General features: G+C 37.9%; 2 protein-coding genes across 3 annotated transcripts in view; one reads left to right on the forward strand and one right to left on the reverse strand.

Annotated features, from left to right (window-relative positions):
- BRAF (B-Raf proto-oncogene, serine/threonine kinase) overlaps window positions 1-17,295 on the forward strand; it is an 83,611-nt gene that overhangs the window by 23,297 nt on the left and 43,019 nt on the right. For both annotated transcript variants that reach the window (XM_032746323.3, XM_012569232.5), the window contains exon 3: window positions 4,005-4,268. In XM_032746323.3, coding sequence (XP_032602214.1) covers window positions 4,005-4,268 — 264 coding nt within the window. The remainder of the gene's footprint in view (window positions 1-4,004; window positions 4,269-17,295) is intronic.
- Window positions 12,009-17,295, reverse strand: part of NDUFB2 (NADH:ubiquinone oxidoreductase subunit B2) — a 50,009-nt gene continuing 44,722 nt past the window's right edge. Inside the window, exon 4 of the mRNA XM_072917446.1 lies at window positions 12,009-12,022. The gene's annotated coding sequence lies outside the window, so the exon portion shown is untranslated. The remainder of the gene's footprint in view (window positions 12,023-17,295) is intronic.

The following is a 17,295-nucleotide window of genomic DNA, read 5'->3' on the forward strand; positions in this document are numbered from 1 at the left end:
TTTGTTGCTTTTTATTTCCTTAGATGATTTTACTAGAATGTATACCCTAGTCATGGCCCAAGAAAACAAATTTCAAATATAATATAAATGATATGTAAGAAAAGAAATGCATATTTTTGAGAAAATTCTTTGTCCTCATCAACTGAACTCTTTTGGCACATCTGCATAACATCTCTCAAATTCTGTTGACTTCTGAGGTCAGTTTTTATTTTGTCAGTAGATTGCAACATTTAAGAAGTAACTTTAAGGCTGCTGCTTCTGAGTATATACCACAGTTAAAACTACAGAATATATACAGCAGAATAAGAGAGCAGTTATATTTTGGCATGTGTGCACATTAAATATAAACATGCCATCTTGTAATGCTTTAGTTGGACATTGCAGCTTATCAGGCCTTGATGCATTTTACTTAGCTGAAGTCTCAGGGGTGTTCTCATATGTATGGGACTATTATATGATCTGCAAATATATGATATGCAATATAATTAAAATTCACTTTTTGTTCTATTTTTGATAGCCATAGGATTATGTGTAGATAGACAAGTTGTGCCAATTTTAATCTAATGCTCAACTTTTCAAATATATACTTTGTGAAATGAGACTTGGTAAATTCACACCAAGCTGGGAGCAATCTGAGCTGTCAGTGACGCACTCTCACAATACCAGCAGCAAACTGCACACGGGGCTGCAGCAGCAAATGAAGAGACACCCATCCACTCATTACTTCTGTGACTGCTTTGAGGTGGTGTTCAGCAAGGGGAAGAGAAGCTTCAAGAGAAATCTGCAGGCTCTTTCAACCTAAAGAGAGAGTCAGAGTCACTTTTCCCAGAGCTGCACAGCAAACAGGGAAGGGGTAATGTCACCCATAGTATCATCCAGTTCATTTCATAAGAGACCATTCTTCATTGTGAGTGTGGGGTTTGAGCTCTGCAACTGGCTGCCCAGAAGTTGTGGGCTCTTCTTTCAAGACTTGCAAAGCTTGCTTTGACAAGGCCCTGAGCAACCTCATTGAACTTAAAAATTATTTCTGTGCTAAGTGTGTGTTAGGACTAGATGTCTTCTGCAGATATCTTCCAACCCTTTTTTTTTCTCTTCTCATTCTGTATCAAGGAAGATTTAAGTTTTGTGTAGAACATTACTCACTTCTTAATGGCGAAATGTAAACTAGTTGGATTGCATCTAGATTTCCTAAACTCTTCCATCTGAAATGCCTTTAGAATTCTTGATTTAATTATTTGTTTGAATATTCATCTTAATATTTTTCATGTTATTGATTCTGTACAGACTTCATTTTAATCTGTTTAGTTTGTTTTTGAAAAACATGGTCAGGAATGAACCTCATAGTTGACCCAATGAGCCTTGATGGACTTGAAGGTTTGTGTAGCTCTTGATGCTTGTCTGCTAAGGTGGCTGTGCTACTGCAGGTCAGTTTAATAGACAGGCTGAATCTGCAACATGATCTTCCTTTTAGCTAGAAATACTTGCCATAGGTCAGCTTTGCTGATGTAACTGTCTTTGAATTTGGCTCTATAGAATAATTCTGTCTTGACTTGGTGCTGTTGTCTTTGTAAGGTCTGTTGGTGTTAATCATCAGATTAAACTGTTTCCCCAAAGTACTTAACCTTCATAAAATGAAATTTTATTTGAGATAGGCTGTTTCTGCTGCATGTACTGTAGCTCCTTTTGTATAAGAAGAATTTCTTTTTAAAAGAGAAAAATGTATTTAAAGTCTAGCAATGAATTTCTAGTTCCTTTATGTTTTACTGTGCAAACTTCTGCTATAACACTGAATAACTGTATGGTACTTGAGAAGTTTTGTTCTCAGAAAAAATGCAGAGCTTTTGCAGAAATCAGTGGTATAGAACCCAAAGCCAGCTGCAGCTCCCAGCTTTCCCTACTCATTGTTTATTCTCTTAAGAGAAATCATTTGACTTTGCGTTTGCATTAGTGACAGATTGAGCTGCCAATGTAAACATTGTAGGATTGAGTATTTTGAAAGTTGTGTGTACTTTTGTGAAGGAACTAAACCCACAAGTGTCCGGAAGCAATGTAATGTTGCGTGTGTTTGAATAATATTTTGCAATGTTCATGAGAAAGGGAAGTAAGTATTTAGAACAGTATTGGTGAAATGGTAACAGTTTATATTTCCTAATTTTCGTTTACTGAAAATAATTCTTGACACATGGAGATTTTACTCAAGTTTCCATGCAAAGTTGATCCTGGAAGTAGGAGAGACACATGTGTTACTGTACAGCCAAAATATGCCATTATTTATAGTTGGGTAATCTTTCAATTTCCTTTTGACAAAACAGTTGGGTTAGAGTGAAAATGTTTGTTTTAAATCTCAGAGTTTGGGGTCTATTTCTGCAATGCTAGACATCTTCAGTTTTTAAAAGAAATATTAAATAATTCTCAGTTTCTTGCAGCTAATGTATGTTTATCAGAAGTGGAACCCATAAAATCTAGAATTTGCAACTGTGATGTTCACCACCATTCTTTAAAATGCTTTTTCTTTCTTAGTCCTCACTGTCAAATTATCATTTTCTTTGTTAATAGTGTGGGGATTATGACACATGTTGAGCATAGGTCCGTCCTGGGAGGATGCTAAGCTTTCTTAAAAAGGGAGGGATGAACCACTGTTTACACAGCAAGAGCAGTTTGGATTAGATGAATCTGCACATTTAACCTGGAGAAATAAATGCCTAATAAAATGTAGTACTTGTGGCTGCACTGCTAAAAGTTGGTTGTTTTTCCTCTTTATTTATCTTTTTCCTGCAGACTATTTGGTCAGTTCAGTTCTCCTGTAACTTTAATTAGCAATAGTTATGGACAGAAAAGTAGGAAAGCAAGTAAAATAAGTAATTTTTTAAAAAACAGAACCAGAAAGTATTTTTATTTTGTATAAATATACTTGAAAATATCGCTGAAAACTTTATGCATATTGGTACGGATCTTGCTCTTGTACAGAGAAAAGTAGAAAATTCCATTCCCTACTGCTTACATGTTGGGTTTGGAAGCTGCTTACATGTTTGTTTCTTCTTTTCTGTAAAGGTCTAAACACATCAGTTAACACTGGCATGATTATGTAATGTGGAACACACATTGCTTAACTGATTCAGGTTTTTAAAAATATTCTGCTAATTTATATACTGAAGAAATGGTTCTAATACTTGATATCGATCAAAATTTTCTTGTTAAAAAGTTGTGCATAACAAACTTTAAAGAAAAATATATATTGATTATGTATTTGTTTTCTAGATCTTGGCAATAATGTTTAACTTGACTACATTTAATAAAGACTAAATGGGCAAATTTAATATTGATGGTTTTGTTTGTTTAAGAAACTTGATCTGTTTGATTTGTTTAAGAAACTGATTTGTGTAATTGGCTTTTGCATAAACATGCTGAGAATATGTTAAAAAAACTTTCAAAGGATCACTCTTGCATGGTTATGGATGGCTTTGAAACGGGCAAACTGTGTTGTATTCTAACTGAAGAACGTATTTTGTACTATTTGATATGGAAGGATAGTGCCAGAGGTGAAGGATAGTGAGCAGAGAGGAGTCAGATACAGATGATAAAAAGCAGGTTTGAATTTTCTCTTAATTATTGCATTAGAAGTATTTAACTGTCATTCCAACAGAATGATAAATTTATCTGGAGCACAGCAATTCAGCATTGCAGCTGACAATATTGGTTAAAGATTTGTCATTTTTTAAAGTGGTTGTGAATTAGAAGCTTCAGTGCAGGTGCTTTGAAACTGTAACTTATGATTTCTTCAATCCTTTTCTTCATTTAATTTATTAAAACATTAGTTGTTGGTTCAGAAGGTTTAACATTATATTCTTCATTGTATCTTAAAAATTTGACCAGACCATTTTGTTAATTTATTGGGAAATTTGTATTAATTTAGGAAGTGTTTCATTTCACATTTGTTCCAAAGTTAGATTTCTGATTTTGTCTGAGGCTACTACATGATTAAAACAGCTGCTATTCCTTCACAGGCCTATGAAGAGTACACCAGCAAGCTTGATGCTCTACAGCAGAGAGAACAGCAATTACTGGAATCCATGGGGAATGGAACTGATTTCTCTGTCTCCAGTTCAGCTTCAACAGACACAGTTGCATCATCTTCTTCCTCAAGCCTCTCTGTAGCACCTTCATCCCTTTCAGTTTATCAAAACCCTGCTGATATGTCACGGAATAACCCTAAGTCTCCACAGAAACCTATTGTTAGAGTCTTCCTGCCCAACAAGCAAAGGACCGTGGTGAGTCAGTTTCTATTCACATACTTGTAACCTCAGTATTTCCTGTATCTCTCTCCTTCTGTATGCAAAAGTTAATTTAAGAGCTGAAATATACCTGGGTGGAGGTCAGAAGTGTCATGATCACAGTGCTCTGCCACACTCAGTTGTTTTGATCTGTTGAATATTTTTGACAGGATTAACTCAAAAAAGTCCATTATAGCAATAATATAGGATACAGAACTTTCAGGAGTTTTGTAACTATGAATATACCTCAAGAAATATTTTCTCAAATCAGTTTTATTGGATAAATAGTAATGTACCATTTTACAATAGTTAGAAAGGGACAATAAGCTCTATTTCTTGTTTTATACAGAACTCTTGATTAGTTTAACAGGGCAAGATGGAGGAAGTATTTTCTATGTTGTTAGAGTTACTAAAAGCATTGAATGCTTTAGAGCAAGAACCAACCTTTTGCAGCTTAGAAGGGCTATGCATAATTGCTTGGGGATTTTTTATTTTATTTTTTCCTCCCCACTCACCATGGTGAGTGTTTATGTGGAGTCCATGATGATGCTTTCAGGTCTTGTGTAGAGAACTGGTATGGGGAGGGACATAGTTGCAGTTAGAGAGATCAAGAAGTGTTGCCCACAAACTGCTTGAAACTGGGGGTTTATCGGTTTTGGCAATGTTACAGTGGTTCCTGATGTTATGGAAGAGTAGTTCACTTTTTGCTGCTAGAGAAGGGATTTTTTTTATCCATTGAGAGCTGCCAGCTGAAGAGCCTTGATATGTCCATTAGAACAAAACACTCCAAACTGTGATACATGAAATTATTGACAAGCCATAGTCTAGGTTCTGTTTTGCAAGGTGGTACATAATCCAAATATAGCAGGGGAGCAGTGTTTCCAGAGAAGATGGAAAGTGAATGGACAAGAATTGTCCATATCAAACCAGGACATTTTCCAACAGTCAGTCAGGTGTCAGATGTCTCTGGATTGTTACTGTCTGTTGAATTTGAGTTGCTAGTAAAAAGAAGAAAACATCAACTGAGTAGTTCTGGGTGTTGGACCATGTCCTCACCCCTTCCCTACCACTTTCCTTTCATCCTTCCCCCACCTCACTGAGCAAAACACTTACAAGTGGAGACAACATTGGAGGGCAGTTTTCACCTGCATTTTTTTTTTGCTATTGCTTAATTGTTCAAGATATTGCTGAAGATGGAAAGTAATATTTGGGTTTTGACTCAGAGAGTGGGAGTTTAATGTAGCCTGTGACCACTGTGCACAATCTACAGTGTAAAGCCAGGTGATTCTGTTGTCTGCCTGTTGAGGAAAGTCTAAGCACACAGTACTACCCACAGAGTGAAATCTGGAGAGAAGGTCCTGGATTTTGGAGGCTACTGTTTTGTCACACCCTGTCTGGCTATTTGCAGTCCCTGTCATGGGGCTTGTAAGTTGGGTTTTGTTTCTTTCCTGTAAAGGATCACAGCATATCACTTCCTGCACTGTTCTGTGTATTACCTATTTTGTCTCTTCTATGTGTTCTCCTGTCCTCTAACCCACATAGTGTAATTCACTCTTATTCTTTCCCCCTCATCTGCAATACTCTTGTTCTGCTTCTTTGTCTCTCCCTTTTTACCTCCTCCTCGATCCTGTTTTATTTTTCACAGCACTGGATGCTCTTTCTGGGCTATGGAAGACAAACGTGGTTTAACTTGGGTTCAGGCAGGGAGAGGCTCTCGGTTCTGTCCCCAGCTTTCACTATTTGAACACTATTTGCCTTACAGGTCCAACTTTGCAGCTAGTTTCCAGCTTGCTTAGGTTCTTTTTATTTCAGTTTGACAAACAGCTTGGATCAAGTTTCATTACTAAGTTGAACTTCTTTTTCTTATTTTCTTTTTGTATACTAATAACGTATCTCTGGTTTAGAGCTGAGAAATTGTGCTTATAGAAGGTCTTGAGTGTGGTGGTTATTGGCCTTGGGGCTGAAGGTAATTTCTCTGAAACTTGAACCACTGATCATTTTATTGAGAAAATCAGGAATTTCTTCTATGGCTAATGTAATTACTTTATTTTCAGTATTTATTAATCTTGCTGTCTGTTGGAAGGTAAGGAAATGCCAGGAGCAGCCACAATCCAGAAGAAACTGCAGCAGCTTACTGAATCCTGGGGTGCATCAAGCACAACATCAGTAATTAGTTGGGAGAGGTGATTCTCGTCCCCTACTCAAGTGTGGCCTCACCTTGAGCACTGTGTGCAGTTTTGGGTGCCACAATATAAGACTGTGTGATTCACAGTGCAGTTTTAATGGCAAACAGTCAGATGAAGGGTTACTAACCTAAAAAAGCATCCAGTATTTTTCAGTGAACACTGAGACTGCTTCCTTCATTCTCTTTTCCTTCATTGAGAAGTGTTGCACACATTTGTCTTCCTTCATAGCCTTTGGCTTTTAAAGCAGACTGGTTTTGTCTCACTTGTGCCCATTAACTGAGCCATTTGCTTATGTAGCTGGGATGGTAGCTCAGGATGCTCAAGTATACAGGCTGGCTTGTGATGGGTTGTAGCAGGAAGGAGCTTCTTTGTAAAAATATGTGGTACCTGCCATTAGAGCCTTCCCACTGCCCTAGCTGCCATTCCTTATGGCTTTTACAGCAAGGCTGATGTGTTCTACAGTCAAGCAGGTGGCTGGGAGAGATACTGTTCAAGTTGCAGTGTTGCAGCAATCTACTTCCCACCTCAACCTAACTAGCTTTCAATTAATATCTACTTCTGAAAGAAAATCTTGTTAATATCACTAATAATTTCAGTCTCTGTTTCCAATTGGTTTCAGGAGGGGAGAAGTGTTGTCAGATCCTAAGGAGTCTATTTTTGTCTGGGAATGCTATGACATTTCTTCAACAGACTGAGACTGGAATTAAGTTGGTAATGGAGAGCCAACCTCATTATTTTCTTTGATCACTCTGATGCAGCCTCAAGTACTACAACAGCCTTCTGCTATTTGTTTGGAACTGCTAAAAATGCAGGAAATGGGGGGGAGTTGCTTGCATATCTTACATTTTTGACTAGCAACTGCCTTGTTGGGAGTTCTCTGTGTTATTGTTTGTGTAGGATCAAGCAAATACATCTGTTGGAGCTGACTCCAATTCAAAATATAATTTAGGAAAACTGGTAGAGTACAAAGAAATGAGACCGTGGTGTTCAGTGTAAGTGATTGTGATGCTGAGGATTGTAGCTGAAGGGGAGTTTCTTTGTGTGTGTCATGATAAGGCAGAGGTTGGGCAAACCTTTTTCTAAGGTGTGAAGGTGCTTGCCTGAAAGCCTGATGAGACTGTGGCAGAGCCTACTGCTGCTGATCATTTGAAGTCAGCATTTTGATTCAACTGGCTGCAGGACAGGGTTCAAAAGTAACTTTTTTTTGAAAGCAAAACCAAATAGTTGGCTTGGTTAGCTGGAGGGGAATCAATGAATAAGTAGTGTCAGAAATAAAAGATTGTTTTCCTTGTCCTGGGCCTGGAAAGGGATGAAGAGAAGTTTCTTTCTCTGAACAACCTCCTAGAAGAAACAACAGATTGTTTTTTCTTCTCTCTGCTGGGATAATTTTATCCCCTATAATGCAGAGACAGAAACATGCATACTTATTTCCTTAGTGGCTTTGTTGAACTGGCAACTCACGCACCTTTTGGAGAAGCATTCCACGCAAATGTCACTCAGGTAAGTCTGTGCAGGTGGGTTTGTTCATTTTGTTCTAGGCCAGATAGAAAGATGCTGAAGTCATAAAATTACAAGATGGTGCAAGTCTACCTGTGATGCAAAATTGTTTTGTAGAACAACTTGATGAGACTTACCCAAGCAGTGGCAGAATTTAGGGAAATACTAGTTTCAAGCTTGTTTGGGTTAGGAATCTAAATGTCTGTGGCATAAATTGTAACAAATCTGCTAATTAAGGGAGAGCTTTTGGAGGTGGAAGGAAAGTATAAAAACTCTGACCTACTGGTTTCCAGAAGTCTGAGAGATTATATTACATGCTAAGACTTAGTTTGGTGGATGGGAGGTAAAAATAGAAGTAGATGATATCTAGTGGTGAGATTTCTGGGAGAATGCATGGAGCCAACAGGGAGCAGAGTCTTGGGCATTCTTAGTTGTGGTGTGGATTGGGATTTTTTTTCCAAATTGAATGATTGAATGTGCATGCAGAGAAAGGAGACAGAAGGTAGTCCTCGTGCAAATTAACAGGAGTAGACACATACCTGGTTATTGAGAAGGAACAGTAATTCAAGGAGAATGGTGATTATCAACTGATGCAGAGGTACAGGACGAATAGGATAACTTCAAGTTTATTTAAGAGGAAGAAGAAATTGCAAAAGTTTAAAATGAACTGAAGGAATTTGGGCAATGAGCATAAAAAGCTTTCTGTGAGTGTAAAGAATATAGGAATATGGTATTTGCATGTAGTGCAAGATTTAAGGATTTTGTGAGATTTCTTTGAGTTGTGTGATTTTTATTTTTTTCCCCTAAGTTTTTCTCAGAGGGTTGGGGAATGATTTTTGAGGACATGGGTAAAGTCTCTTTTGTGTATCAATTTTTAACTGGTTGGTTTGGGATAAGGAAAAAACCTCCATTTCCAGTTGCAAGAACAGTTCCAATTTTTGCTCTGTGGAAGTTGACAAAATAGTTAAAATTATTTCGATATTTCTCCAATTAGACTGCTTGCTCACGGAAGACTTTAAGGCACTAGCAAGAATTTTTAGACAGTTCTCCCATGGCCCATCAGGTGAGGCTGATTTCATCTCTTGGAGGAAAGCTTTCTGAAATATGTAATGGAGTAAATATTTTGTGGGCATATCTGGATTATCTCTCTGTCACAGCGAATGAGCACAAGAATAGGTCAGGCATGTATGATATTTTCCATGGGTTGTCTTCCAAAATTTGAGCTATTTGTCAGCAGTAATTGTATGAGTTTAAGTGTTCTCTGTTTTGAAGCCCTCCATTCAGCCTCCATTAAATGCATGCTATGGATACTAGAAATTTGAGTCTCGTGGTTAGAATTCCTTGCGCGTGGTTATGTGGAGCGTGAGTAATCATGTTCTGTGTTGGTCTTTAAATCTGCCACGTGCTACTTTATTCTGAGTGAAATAAGGGCTTCTGAGAAAAGCCATTTAACAAGAGGCCTGGTAGAAAAACAAGTAGCTAAAATTGGTTATGACTCTGCAGAGGAACATTATCAGGATGTTTTAGATGTTGTAGTGAAGTCCTAGTAAAAGGAAAGAATGAGAGAATTCTAGGAAAGAAGAGAATGCGGTAAGAGGGCTTCTAACTCAAGTACTTTATGAGCAAGATCATACAACTTGAGGAATCGCAGCCCAGAATGATTTTGATTACCCAGGAAATCCCTTCTGTACAAGTACTTAGAGTGGGGGGAAAAAACAGTCTGAAAGCAAATGAGTTCTCCTGAGTAGTAATATGCAGGATGGAAAGTTTCAGGAAAACAGGGTTTAAGAAGTGATGGTCATTTGAAAGGCATCGGGTGCTGATAGGTCTTGTGCTCAGTCTCTGTGGTCTGTTGCTGCCTTCTGCATATTACCAGCTTCCAGAAAAAATGTTCCCTTCGTGTCTTCTGGCCTTCTTGGTAGAGTGAGAGTGGTAAGGAGTCTCCACTGCTCTCCACAGTAATATTTATAAAGGATCCTCTCTCAGCTCCAGTGCCCTCTTTCTGTCAGCATGAGAAAGGTGTGGGTTTGGTCAGTTTGAATTCTCTTTCTCTCTATAGTGGTCTGAGTCGGGACAGTGAAGCAGGGGGGAGCAAAAAAAAAATAGATGTTGTGCGTGTTTTGGGAAAGCTTGGTGGCCTCCAAATATTTCAGTTGTCTACAGATTCTTGATAGGATCAAATCATTGTGTGTTATCAACCACCACAAGGTCAAAAAATTTCCACAGTAGCTTCTAAACCAAAAGTAATACTTCAGGTAACAAAAAAAGTTACCCTTTTCTCTACGTTAAACTATAGAATATTGTGGAGGTTTTGGTTGTTCTTTGTTTTGCTTTATTTTGACGTTTAAGAGTAGAGGTGCTTTGAGTAAAAACTCAGCATGAATCTGGGCCAGTAAAGCTTTTCTACTTGGTTTTGTGTTGGTATGTTTCATATGCATCTCATAGTTACAGATATATTCATGGAAAGTTCATGGAAGTTCTCCAAATGTGAATGTGAGACGTAGTTTTTAAAGTGACAATTGTATGTGTAAGAGTTAAAGGAACTAAACAGGACTGAGAATGGTGCATGGGGACAGTTCTTAAGTGTCTCACTCTCATCACACCTTGGTTTATTAGTACATCTACCTTTTAATTAGGCAGGCAATCATGTGATCTTCTCTGCAGTCATGAAGACTAGAAGAATAAGCTATTTTTATTCTATGTAAATTCTTAGCATAAATTAATTCATCATGCATGCACAACTGGGATCCTTCAAATAGTCTGTTTTTAAATCTGGTACTTGATTCATTTCTTTTGAGTTGAGATTTGCATCTTGCTTTCTGTAGTTTATACTGTGTGTTTGTGCCTCAAGCTTTCTGAGTAGTAAGCACTGGGTTTCTGTAGGCATTTGAGCTGCCCTACCAGTTTCACCTGTCAAGTATAAGGAAAATTCAGAGAAAGAATGTTCAGGCAGCTGAATAAACCAGTTTCTTGCTTTTAATTGCACACCTGGTTTGACATGATTAGGCTCTGCTAAGCAAAAATACAATTAAAACCTCCCATGTTATATCAAACATGCAGCAGAAATTGAGTTTATTTTTAGCCTATGCCAATGGTTGCTTGCTGAATGTATCTGAATACTTTGGAATTTTATGCATCTCATTTAACAGTCTGGTGATATGAAGTAAATGGTAGTTCATTTTCAAGTAAACTTGATACTTCTGTATCACTAGGAAAATTTATTCTGTCTCTCATTAAATTGTCTTTTCTCTTTCCTCAAGAGTTTTTCTTTTGTCCTTCCAATTCTCTTCTCCCCTCCCACTGAGGGGGGAGCGAGCAACCAGCTGGGTGGTGCTTAGCTGCCTGCCAGGGATAACTCAACACAAACTACTCTCAAATGCTGGATAAATTCAAAGGCATATGTGTTGAAAAGAGAATAATTTAATCAACTACAGTTTTATTGACACACTGTAGATTGTGTGTCTTAGATTGCAAAGTGAAACAATATTGAGAACTTGTGATTAGAAAACTGATGACTTGTCATCTGGAATACCATGTGCAACATTGATTGTTGGTTTTTACAAAAGTCAGGAGTGTTTAGTGATTCCTTATGAGATGGAAAGTCTGGCTGTAGAAAGCAATGAATGCTAGAAAAAAAATACAGTTTGAAGTATACTTCCTTTACCTCGTAATGTGCTAGGCAGGCACTCAGTGAAATGGAATGCAAGTCACAAATCTGAAAATGATCATAATAAATGTTTTAATTCCATGTCTAGTAAGTCATACTTAAATTCATGCTTCTTGTGTTGTTTAAGCAAACTAGCCAATTGGAGTTTTAATATTTGTAGGGAATGTGTGTACTACCTGAAGATGGAAGTATCCATTTGGTTTGAGGCTCAGTTACAACAGCTTAGAGAAGGATGTGAATTTTAGCCCTTCTGCTATAGTTTCTTCCCCTGTGCTTCTTCTATAGCACTTGGAGTTGTGATCAGCTGAGACAAGACTCTACAAAAGTGAACTCTATTAATAAGATTTATTTAAACTGTTTTGTACTTTAAATTTCTAATGCATGTGGATTTTGGTTTGGAGAGCAGCCAGCTGACTTTTTTTGTCTCTTGAACAGAAACCACAAGGTCCTGGGGTTTCATGCCCATGTAGTTGCTAAGTCTAAGGCCATATTTTCCAAACTTTATTTTACTAGTAGGTCACTGTTAGCCTTCACAGTTTCTGCCACTGGTATTCACCCTAACGAAAATTTCAAGATGATCTGCTCTCTACTATCACCTTTAAAATGACCAGTGCTCTTCTGAACACAGTTTGGAACTGTCTCTCAAAAGCCTGAAAAAATAATATGTGGAGGCCATTCATTAGGCACAACAGGTTTCATCCAGTGTGGTTGAGTGATGTTGTATTCTTGAGAAAATATTTCAGCACTGACATAAATCAGTCTGCTGTGTTCTACATTTAATTGCATTGGAGGTGCCAATGGGTGCTGGTAACCCATGTCTTTGCAAGTTAAATGGAATGCATTTTATTGAATGGTAACAGCTTTGTAAAATGGGTAAATTCTGTTCAGTTTCCCTTGGAAACAAGATTTAATGCAATGAAATTGCATCTCATTTGTCCCACTAATATGCTTCATTAAGAATGTATTTTCTTAAGAATGTATTTCTTGCTGCTTTCTCCTGGAAGCTGGACAGAGCTTTATGTCCTGATATCCAGAACAGCTGTCTCTGAAAGCTGTGTTCTTTTCTAGAGGATGTGATGTTCAGAGCCATCTTATGTCCTTTTTGCTGCAAACATGAGTAATTTTATTTGTTAATCCTGCAAGAAGTAGCTGACTGATTTTGTGAAATATTTGTCCTCCCTAAGAAGTGAAATTAAATGTGGATCTCGTGTTTGGATTTTACCAGAAAACCTTCCATATTAGAAGGCCAAACTAATTATTTGCCAAAAGTATAGTTTGGCCTAATTTTCTCCCAACACGTTGAGTTCTGTGAACATGTGACTGAAATTTTTTAGTCCTGGGTATCAGGTATTGGGAGGAAAAAAGTGTGATCTTTCAGAGTGTATGTTTTGTGGTAAGCAAATAAATACTTTGAAGTGATACTTGAAATCCATTCTACTTGGCATATTTCCACTATTGTACCCAGTAGTCTTCTTGATTGTTTGGAATTGCTCTGAAGCTCTAAGCTATGTTACACATACCTTACATTCTGTACATATGTTACACTTGGCCAATGTGAGCTGAATTACAGTGTTTGGCTGAGGGGAAAATAAATCCAGCAAACTAGTTTTGAGAAGTATAATACTGGATATTCAGGGCTGACCAGCCTTTCTACTTCCAGAGAATACCTTTGCATTGCTTTTTTGGAATGCTTCTCAGTCTCTTTATTGCTTTAAAACATTGGAAACTACAGTGGTGTAAGGAAGCATTTTTAGCTTACTGAGACTATGCCAGTTTCTAGTCTGATGTTAGAAAAGTGATGTAAGAGTTATTTAGGGACGTAGCCCTGAATTTCTTACTGAATTGGGAATGACCTGATTTACAGAAATAAATGATTTATTATGCATGGCTTAAATACTTGTGGCTGCAGTACTAAATATATATCAATAATATTGTTACAAATACTTACTGTCCCTAGAAATAGTTCAGGTGAGTAAAAGAAATGAGGACATTAAGGGACATAGTTCTGTTTAATCTGTCTAGGTAGGTAGTAGGACTGCTTTGAGAATTTCTGCAATCTGGAATGATTTTCAGGTTTTTTTTCCTTGGGGCTTAACATTTGCAAACTTAAGCATGTGTTTTGGTGTCACCCTGAATTGCTACTTACCCAATTTAGGATGCTCAAGTAAATTATCTTGTCTGGTATATTATTAATCTACACACTGAACACACCTTGCAGTCTGTGTTGGCAGCTTCTGTACTGTTTCTTAGTGTTATATAGCCCACACTTTCATACTCTTAACTTTTTAAAGTGGCTTGCTGAATCAATTTTCTAATTGCTATAAAAACCTAAGCCTTCTCTGATCTACAAATGTTCTATATATAAGTAGCCTAAAAAGAAAGCCCTTAACAATCACAATTTAGAAGTATGTCCCCTAGCACAGTAATATGAGTTTCTAGGTGGAAACCATTATGAAACAATTGAATTCTCTTAGTTATAAAACAGAGGGGTTAAGAGATAATGGATCAGTGCAAAAAATCTGATTTTAAATAATAGCAAACATTCTATGTTTCAATAGACTGCCAACTTTGTTCAGTTTATTGGGTTGCAGGCATAAGAGTACTGTGTATTTTGGAGCAGATGAGAAATTTTCTCCTGGGGAACTGATTTTGTTAAAAAATGCTGATGTGATTCAGTTGAAATGCTCTGTGGGAATCCTGGCAAAACTCTTGATGGAATTGATAAACCCTCCTTGGTGACTTGGTGCTGTGCTGGAGCTGCTGGCTCCTGGCAGGCACTCGGGGGCTGCACCATGTGGGGCTCCTGCCCCCCGCTCCCCTACCAGCCTGGGGGCCACACACCCTCCCTCTGCCTGGGGGTGAGAGAGAAGCTGTTCCAAAACTCCTGCTTTGGACTCAGCAGGAGTCTGTTAGTCAGAAAAAGAGAACTGGTGTTCATTTTTGTTTTTCTAAAGACTGAGTTGGTCTCCAAATCATTCTGTTGGAACTAGCTTTTTCTTTAACTCTGCCATAATTTGGGGGTGAAAAGAAGATCAGGGCAAGAAGAGGTTTCAGAAGGAGTGCTTTGCAGGGTGAGATTTCTGCTTTGCAGCAGGCAGTAGTTGGGACTGACAGAGGGGGCTGAAGGGCTGCATGCACAGATGGTGATAGACAGTGCTGTACCAGTCTGGCAAAATGATTAATCAATACTACAGGGACTTATTCTAGCACTAAGTTCTTTTAATTTGGCTTTATGTTTCTCTCTTCGGGAGTTCTGTAAGAGAATGTTCTAAATGTGATGCTGATTCAGGACCGTGATAGTTTATGAAAGCAACAAAAACAGTTCTTTGGGTTTTAGCTGGGTCTTGAAGCAAATGGCAGTAAAGAGAACAAATACTCTACACATGTTTCTAATTGTAAGTTGCATAAATATGACTTGGATTTTAATGAAGGGGACTTGGGATAATAATACTGAGAAATACCAAATGATTAGTGAGTAGGATGTTTAATGTACATTTTTCATAGTCCCATTGCACTTTTGTTGCTGTAGATAACCTTAATACTGATACTTCCCAAATTTTGAGAGTTTGTATTTTCAACTTTATTGTAACCTCTTGAAAGAAGCTCTGTAACTTCGTAAGTCTTAATTTTGACAAAATTTGAAGGAAAAAAAATTAGACCAGTGTAATTACTTGATAGCATTGGAACTTTGATGTTCCTGATGCATTTCTTTGCTTCATGCGTTACTGGAGGATGTTGTGATCATTTATAGAGGATCAGTTCTGGAGAAAGAAAATGTTTTCCAGTATCCACAAGACTGCTTATCTCTTCTTTAATGTTAGTCATCTTCTTACTGCTTGACTTTTCCTCCTTTTCCTGTTCCACTCCCTGACACAGGTCAAGATTCTACTAACCTGGTTTCTTTTAATACTTAACTCTGTTGGAGTTTTCTGACTAAGCTAGAACCTCCTACTCTGTGCTGGGTTCTATTGCTGCTCTTAGGCACTTCCTTCTCCCTGATGGTCCTTGTCCAAAACAAAGCCACCTTTTCTCCCAATCACAGCTTGAAAGCTTCCTGTTCAGGACGTACTTCCAGTACTTCCCCCGGTGTTGGCAAACAGTTCTCTCTGCAAGGTGGTTCATCACATCTTTTTTTCCTGCCCTTAGCCTCAGCTTTTCAGTCTGTCCTCCCTCTGTCTTGCTTGTTTGATTCCCACCAACCTGCTGATCACAGTTCTCATGTGTATACTCTCACATGCTTTCCCTGCATGTTCATTTCTTGAAGTTTGTCCTGGCCTTCTCCTCCCGTTTCTCCTTCATGCCCAATCTCTTTCCTGACTCTTTTCATTCCCTTTTTTGCCCCCTTCATCTGTCTGACACCTTTGCAGTATTTCAGTTTCTTCTGCCACTGTGGATATCAGTGGTGAAATGACTGAGGTTGCTGGAAAGGCAGACCTGAATTGCCTGGATTGTCAACCTCAATCCAGCAGGAGCTATACTTAGAGGAAAAATAGCCTTGAGCTGAAGAACACTTGCTTCCTCCATCGAAATGGCTCATGATTGGATCTAATGGGTGTGGGAGGTTGGAGCACACCTGAAATCCTCAGAGACTTTAGTCCGATTCTTAAAAGTATTTACTCTCTATTTGTAAATATATATGTTGGAGGCAAAGGAGAAGGACACTGAGGGGGCAGACAGGTTCTCTTAGGGATCTTTGGCAGAATGATGATGGCACTAAATCATAGGAACAATTAAAGAGTTATTTTCTTAATAAGATACTATGATTAGCATAGCACAGAATTTATTATTAGGATGGCACATGAGTTCTACAAGCAGAATCAATGTTGTGCAATTTATAAGTAACATAATACAAAATTTATAATACAACTTCACTTAAAATTTCTAATCACCTTTGCAGGTCAAGACCAATCTTTAATACATGTTTTTCTGTATCAATACAACAATAATAATTTAGACTCAACATTTGTATGAAAGAATGTGAGTCACACCCTCCATCCTTGGAAAAAGGAGAGGAATTCCTTTCTAAGGGGTTACTTAGAGTAATAAAAGGATGCATTAAAAAAGAATACAATGTGTAAACCAGAGTAACCTAAGGCTGAATATCAAGATTGTAAAGTAGTGTGCTGTAGGATTTTTTTTCAAGGAATTCAGAAAAATAATCCTTTTTTAAATGTTTGTGTTGACCAGATGAAATGCACAAATATCCTGTAAAGAGGCCCTCTCATGTGGGAGGAAGATGGTGAAGCAAAATATTCCTTTAATTTGTGTCTTCTGAAAGTGCATATGTTTGAGTTCCAGAAATGCAGTATGTAGCGTAACCTCAAGTTGTGTTCACAAAGCTACTTGAAACAGGCTCTACTTTGCTCTGTCATGCTTAAATAGGACATGAGCCCCTAAATACCCACGGAAATTTAAATGCAGGGAACAAAAACTAGGCTCCCATCCCAAGCCAGTTGAAGCTGATTAAAAGACTGCTTTTGGCTATTGAGTGCACTGGCTTAAGCCACTTGCAAGCTAGATTTGAGTTTCAGGTGTTCAGACAGACTTGCCATGTTTGTTAAGTTTCTATGTTTTTCTTTTGATTTGTGTTTGAGATACTGTCCATGATTATAGGAGATACCCCAGTGTGTACAGTGCCTGAAGCCCTACATATTTTCACTACTGAGTTCTAAAA

This window comes from Taeniopygia guttata, chromosome 1A, assembly GCF_048771995.1.
Source record: "Taeniopygia guttata chromosome 1A, bTaeGut7.mat, whole genome shotgun sequence".
Taxonomy (NCBI): Eukaryota; Metazoa; Chordata; class Aves; order Passeriformes; family Estrildidae; genus Taeniopygia; species Taeniopygia guttata.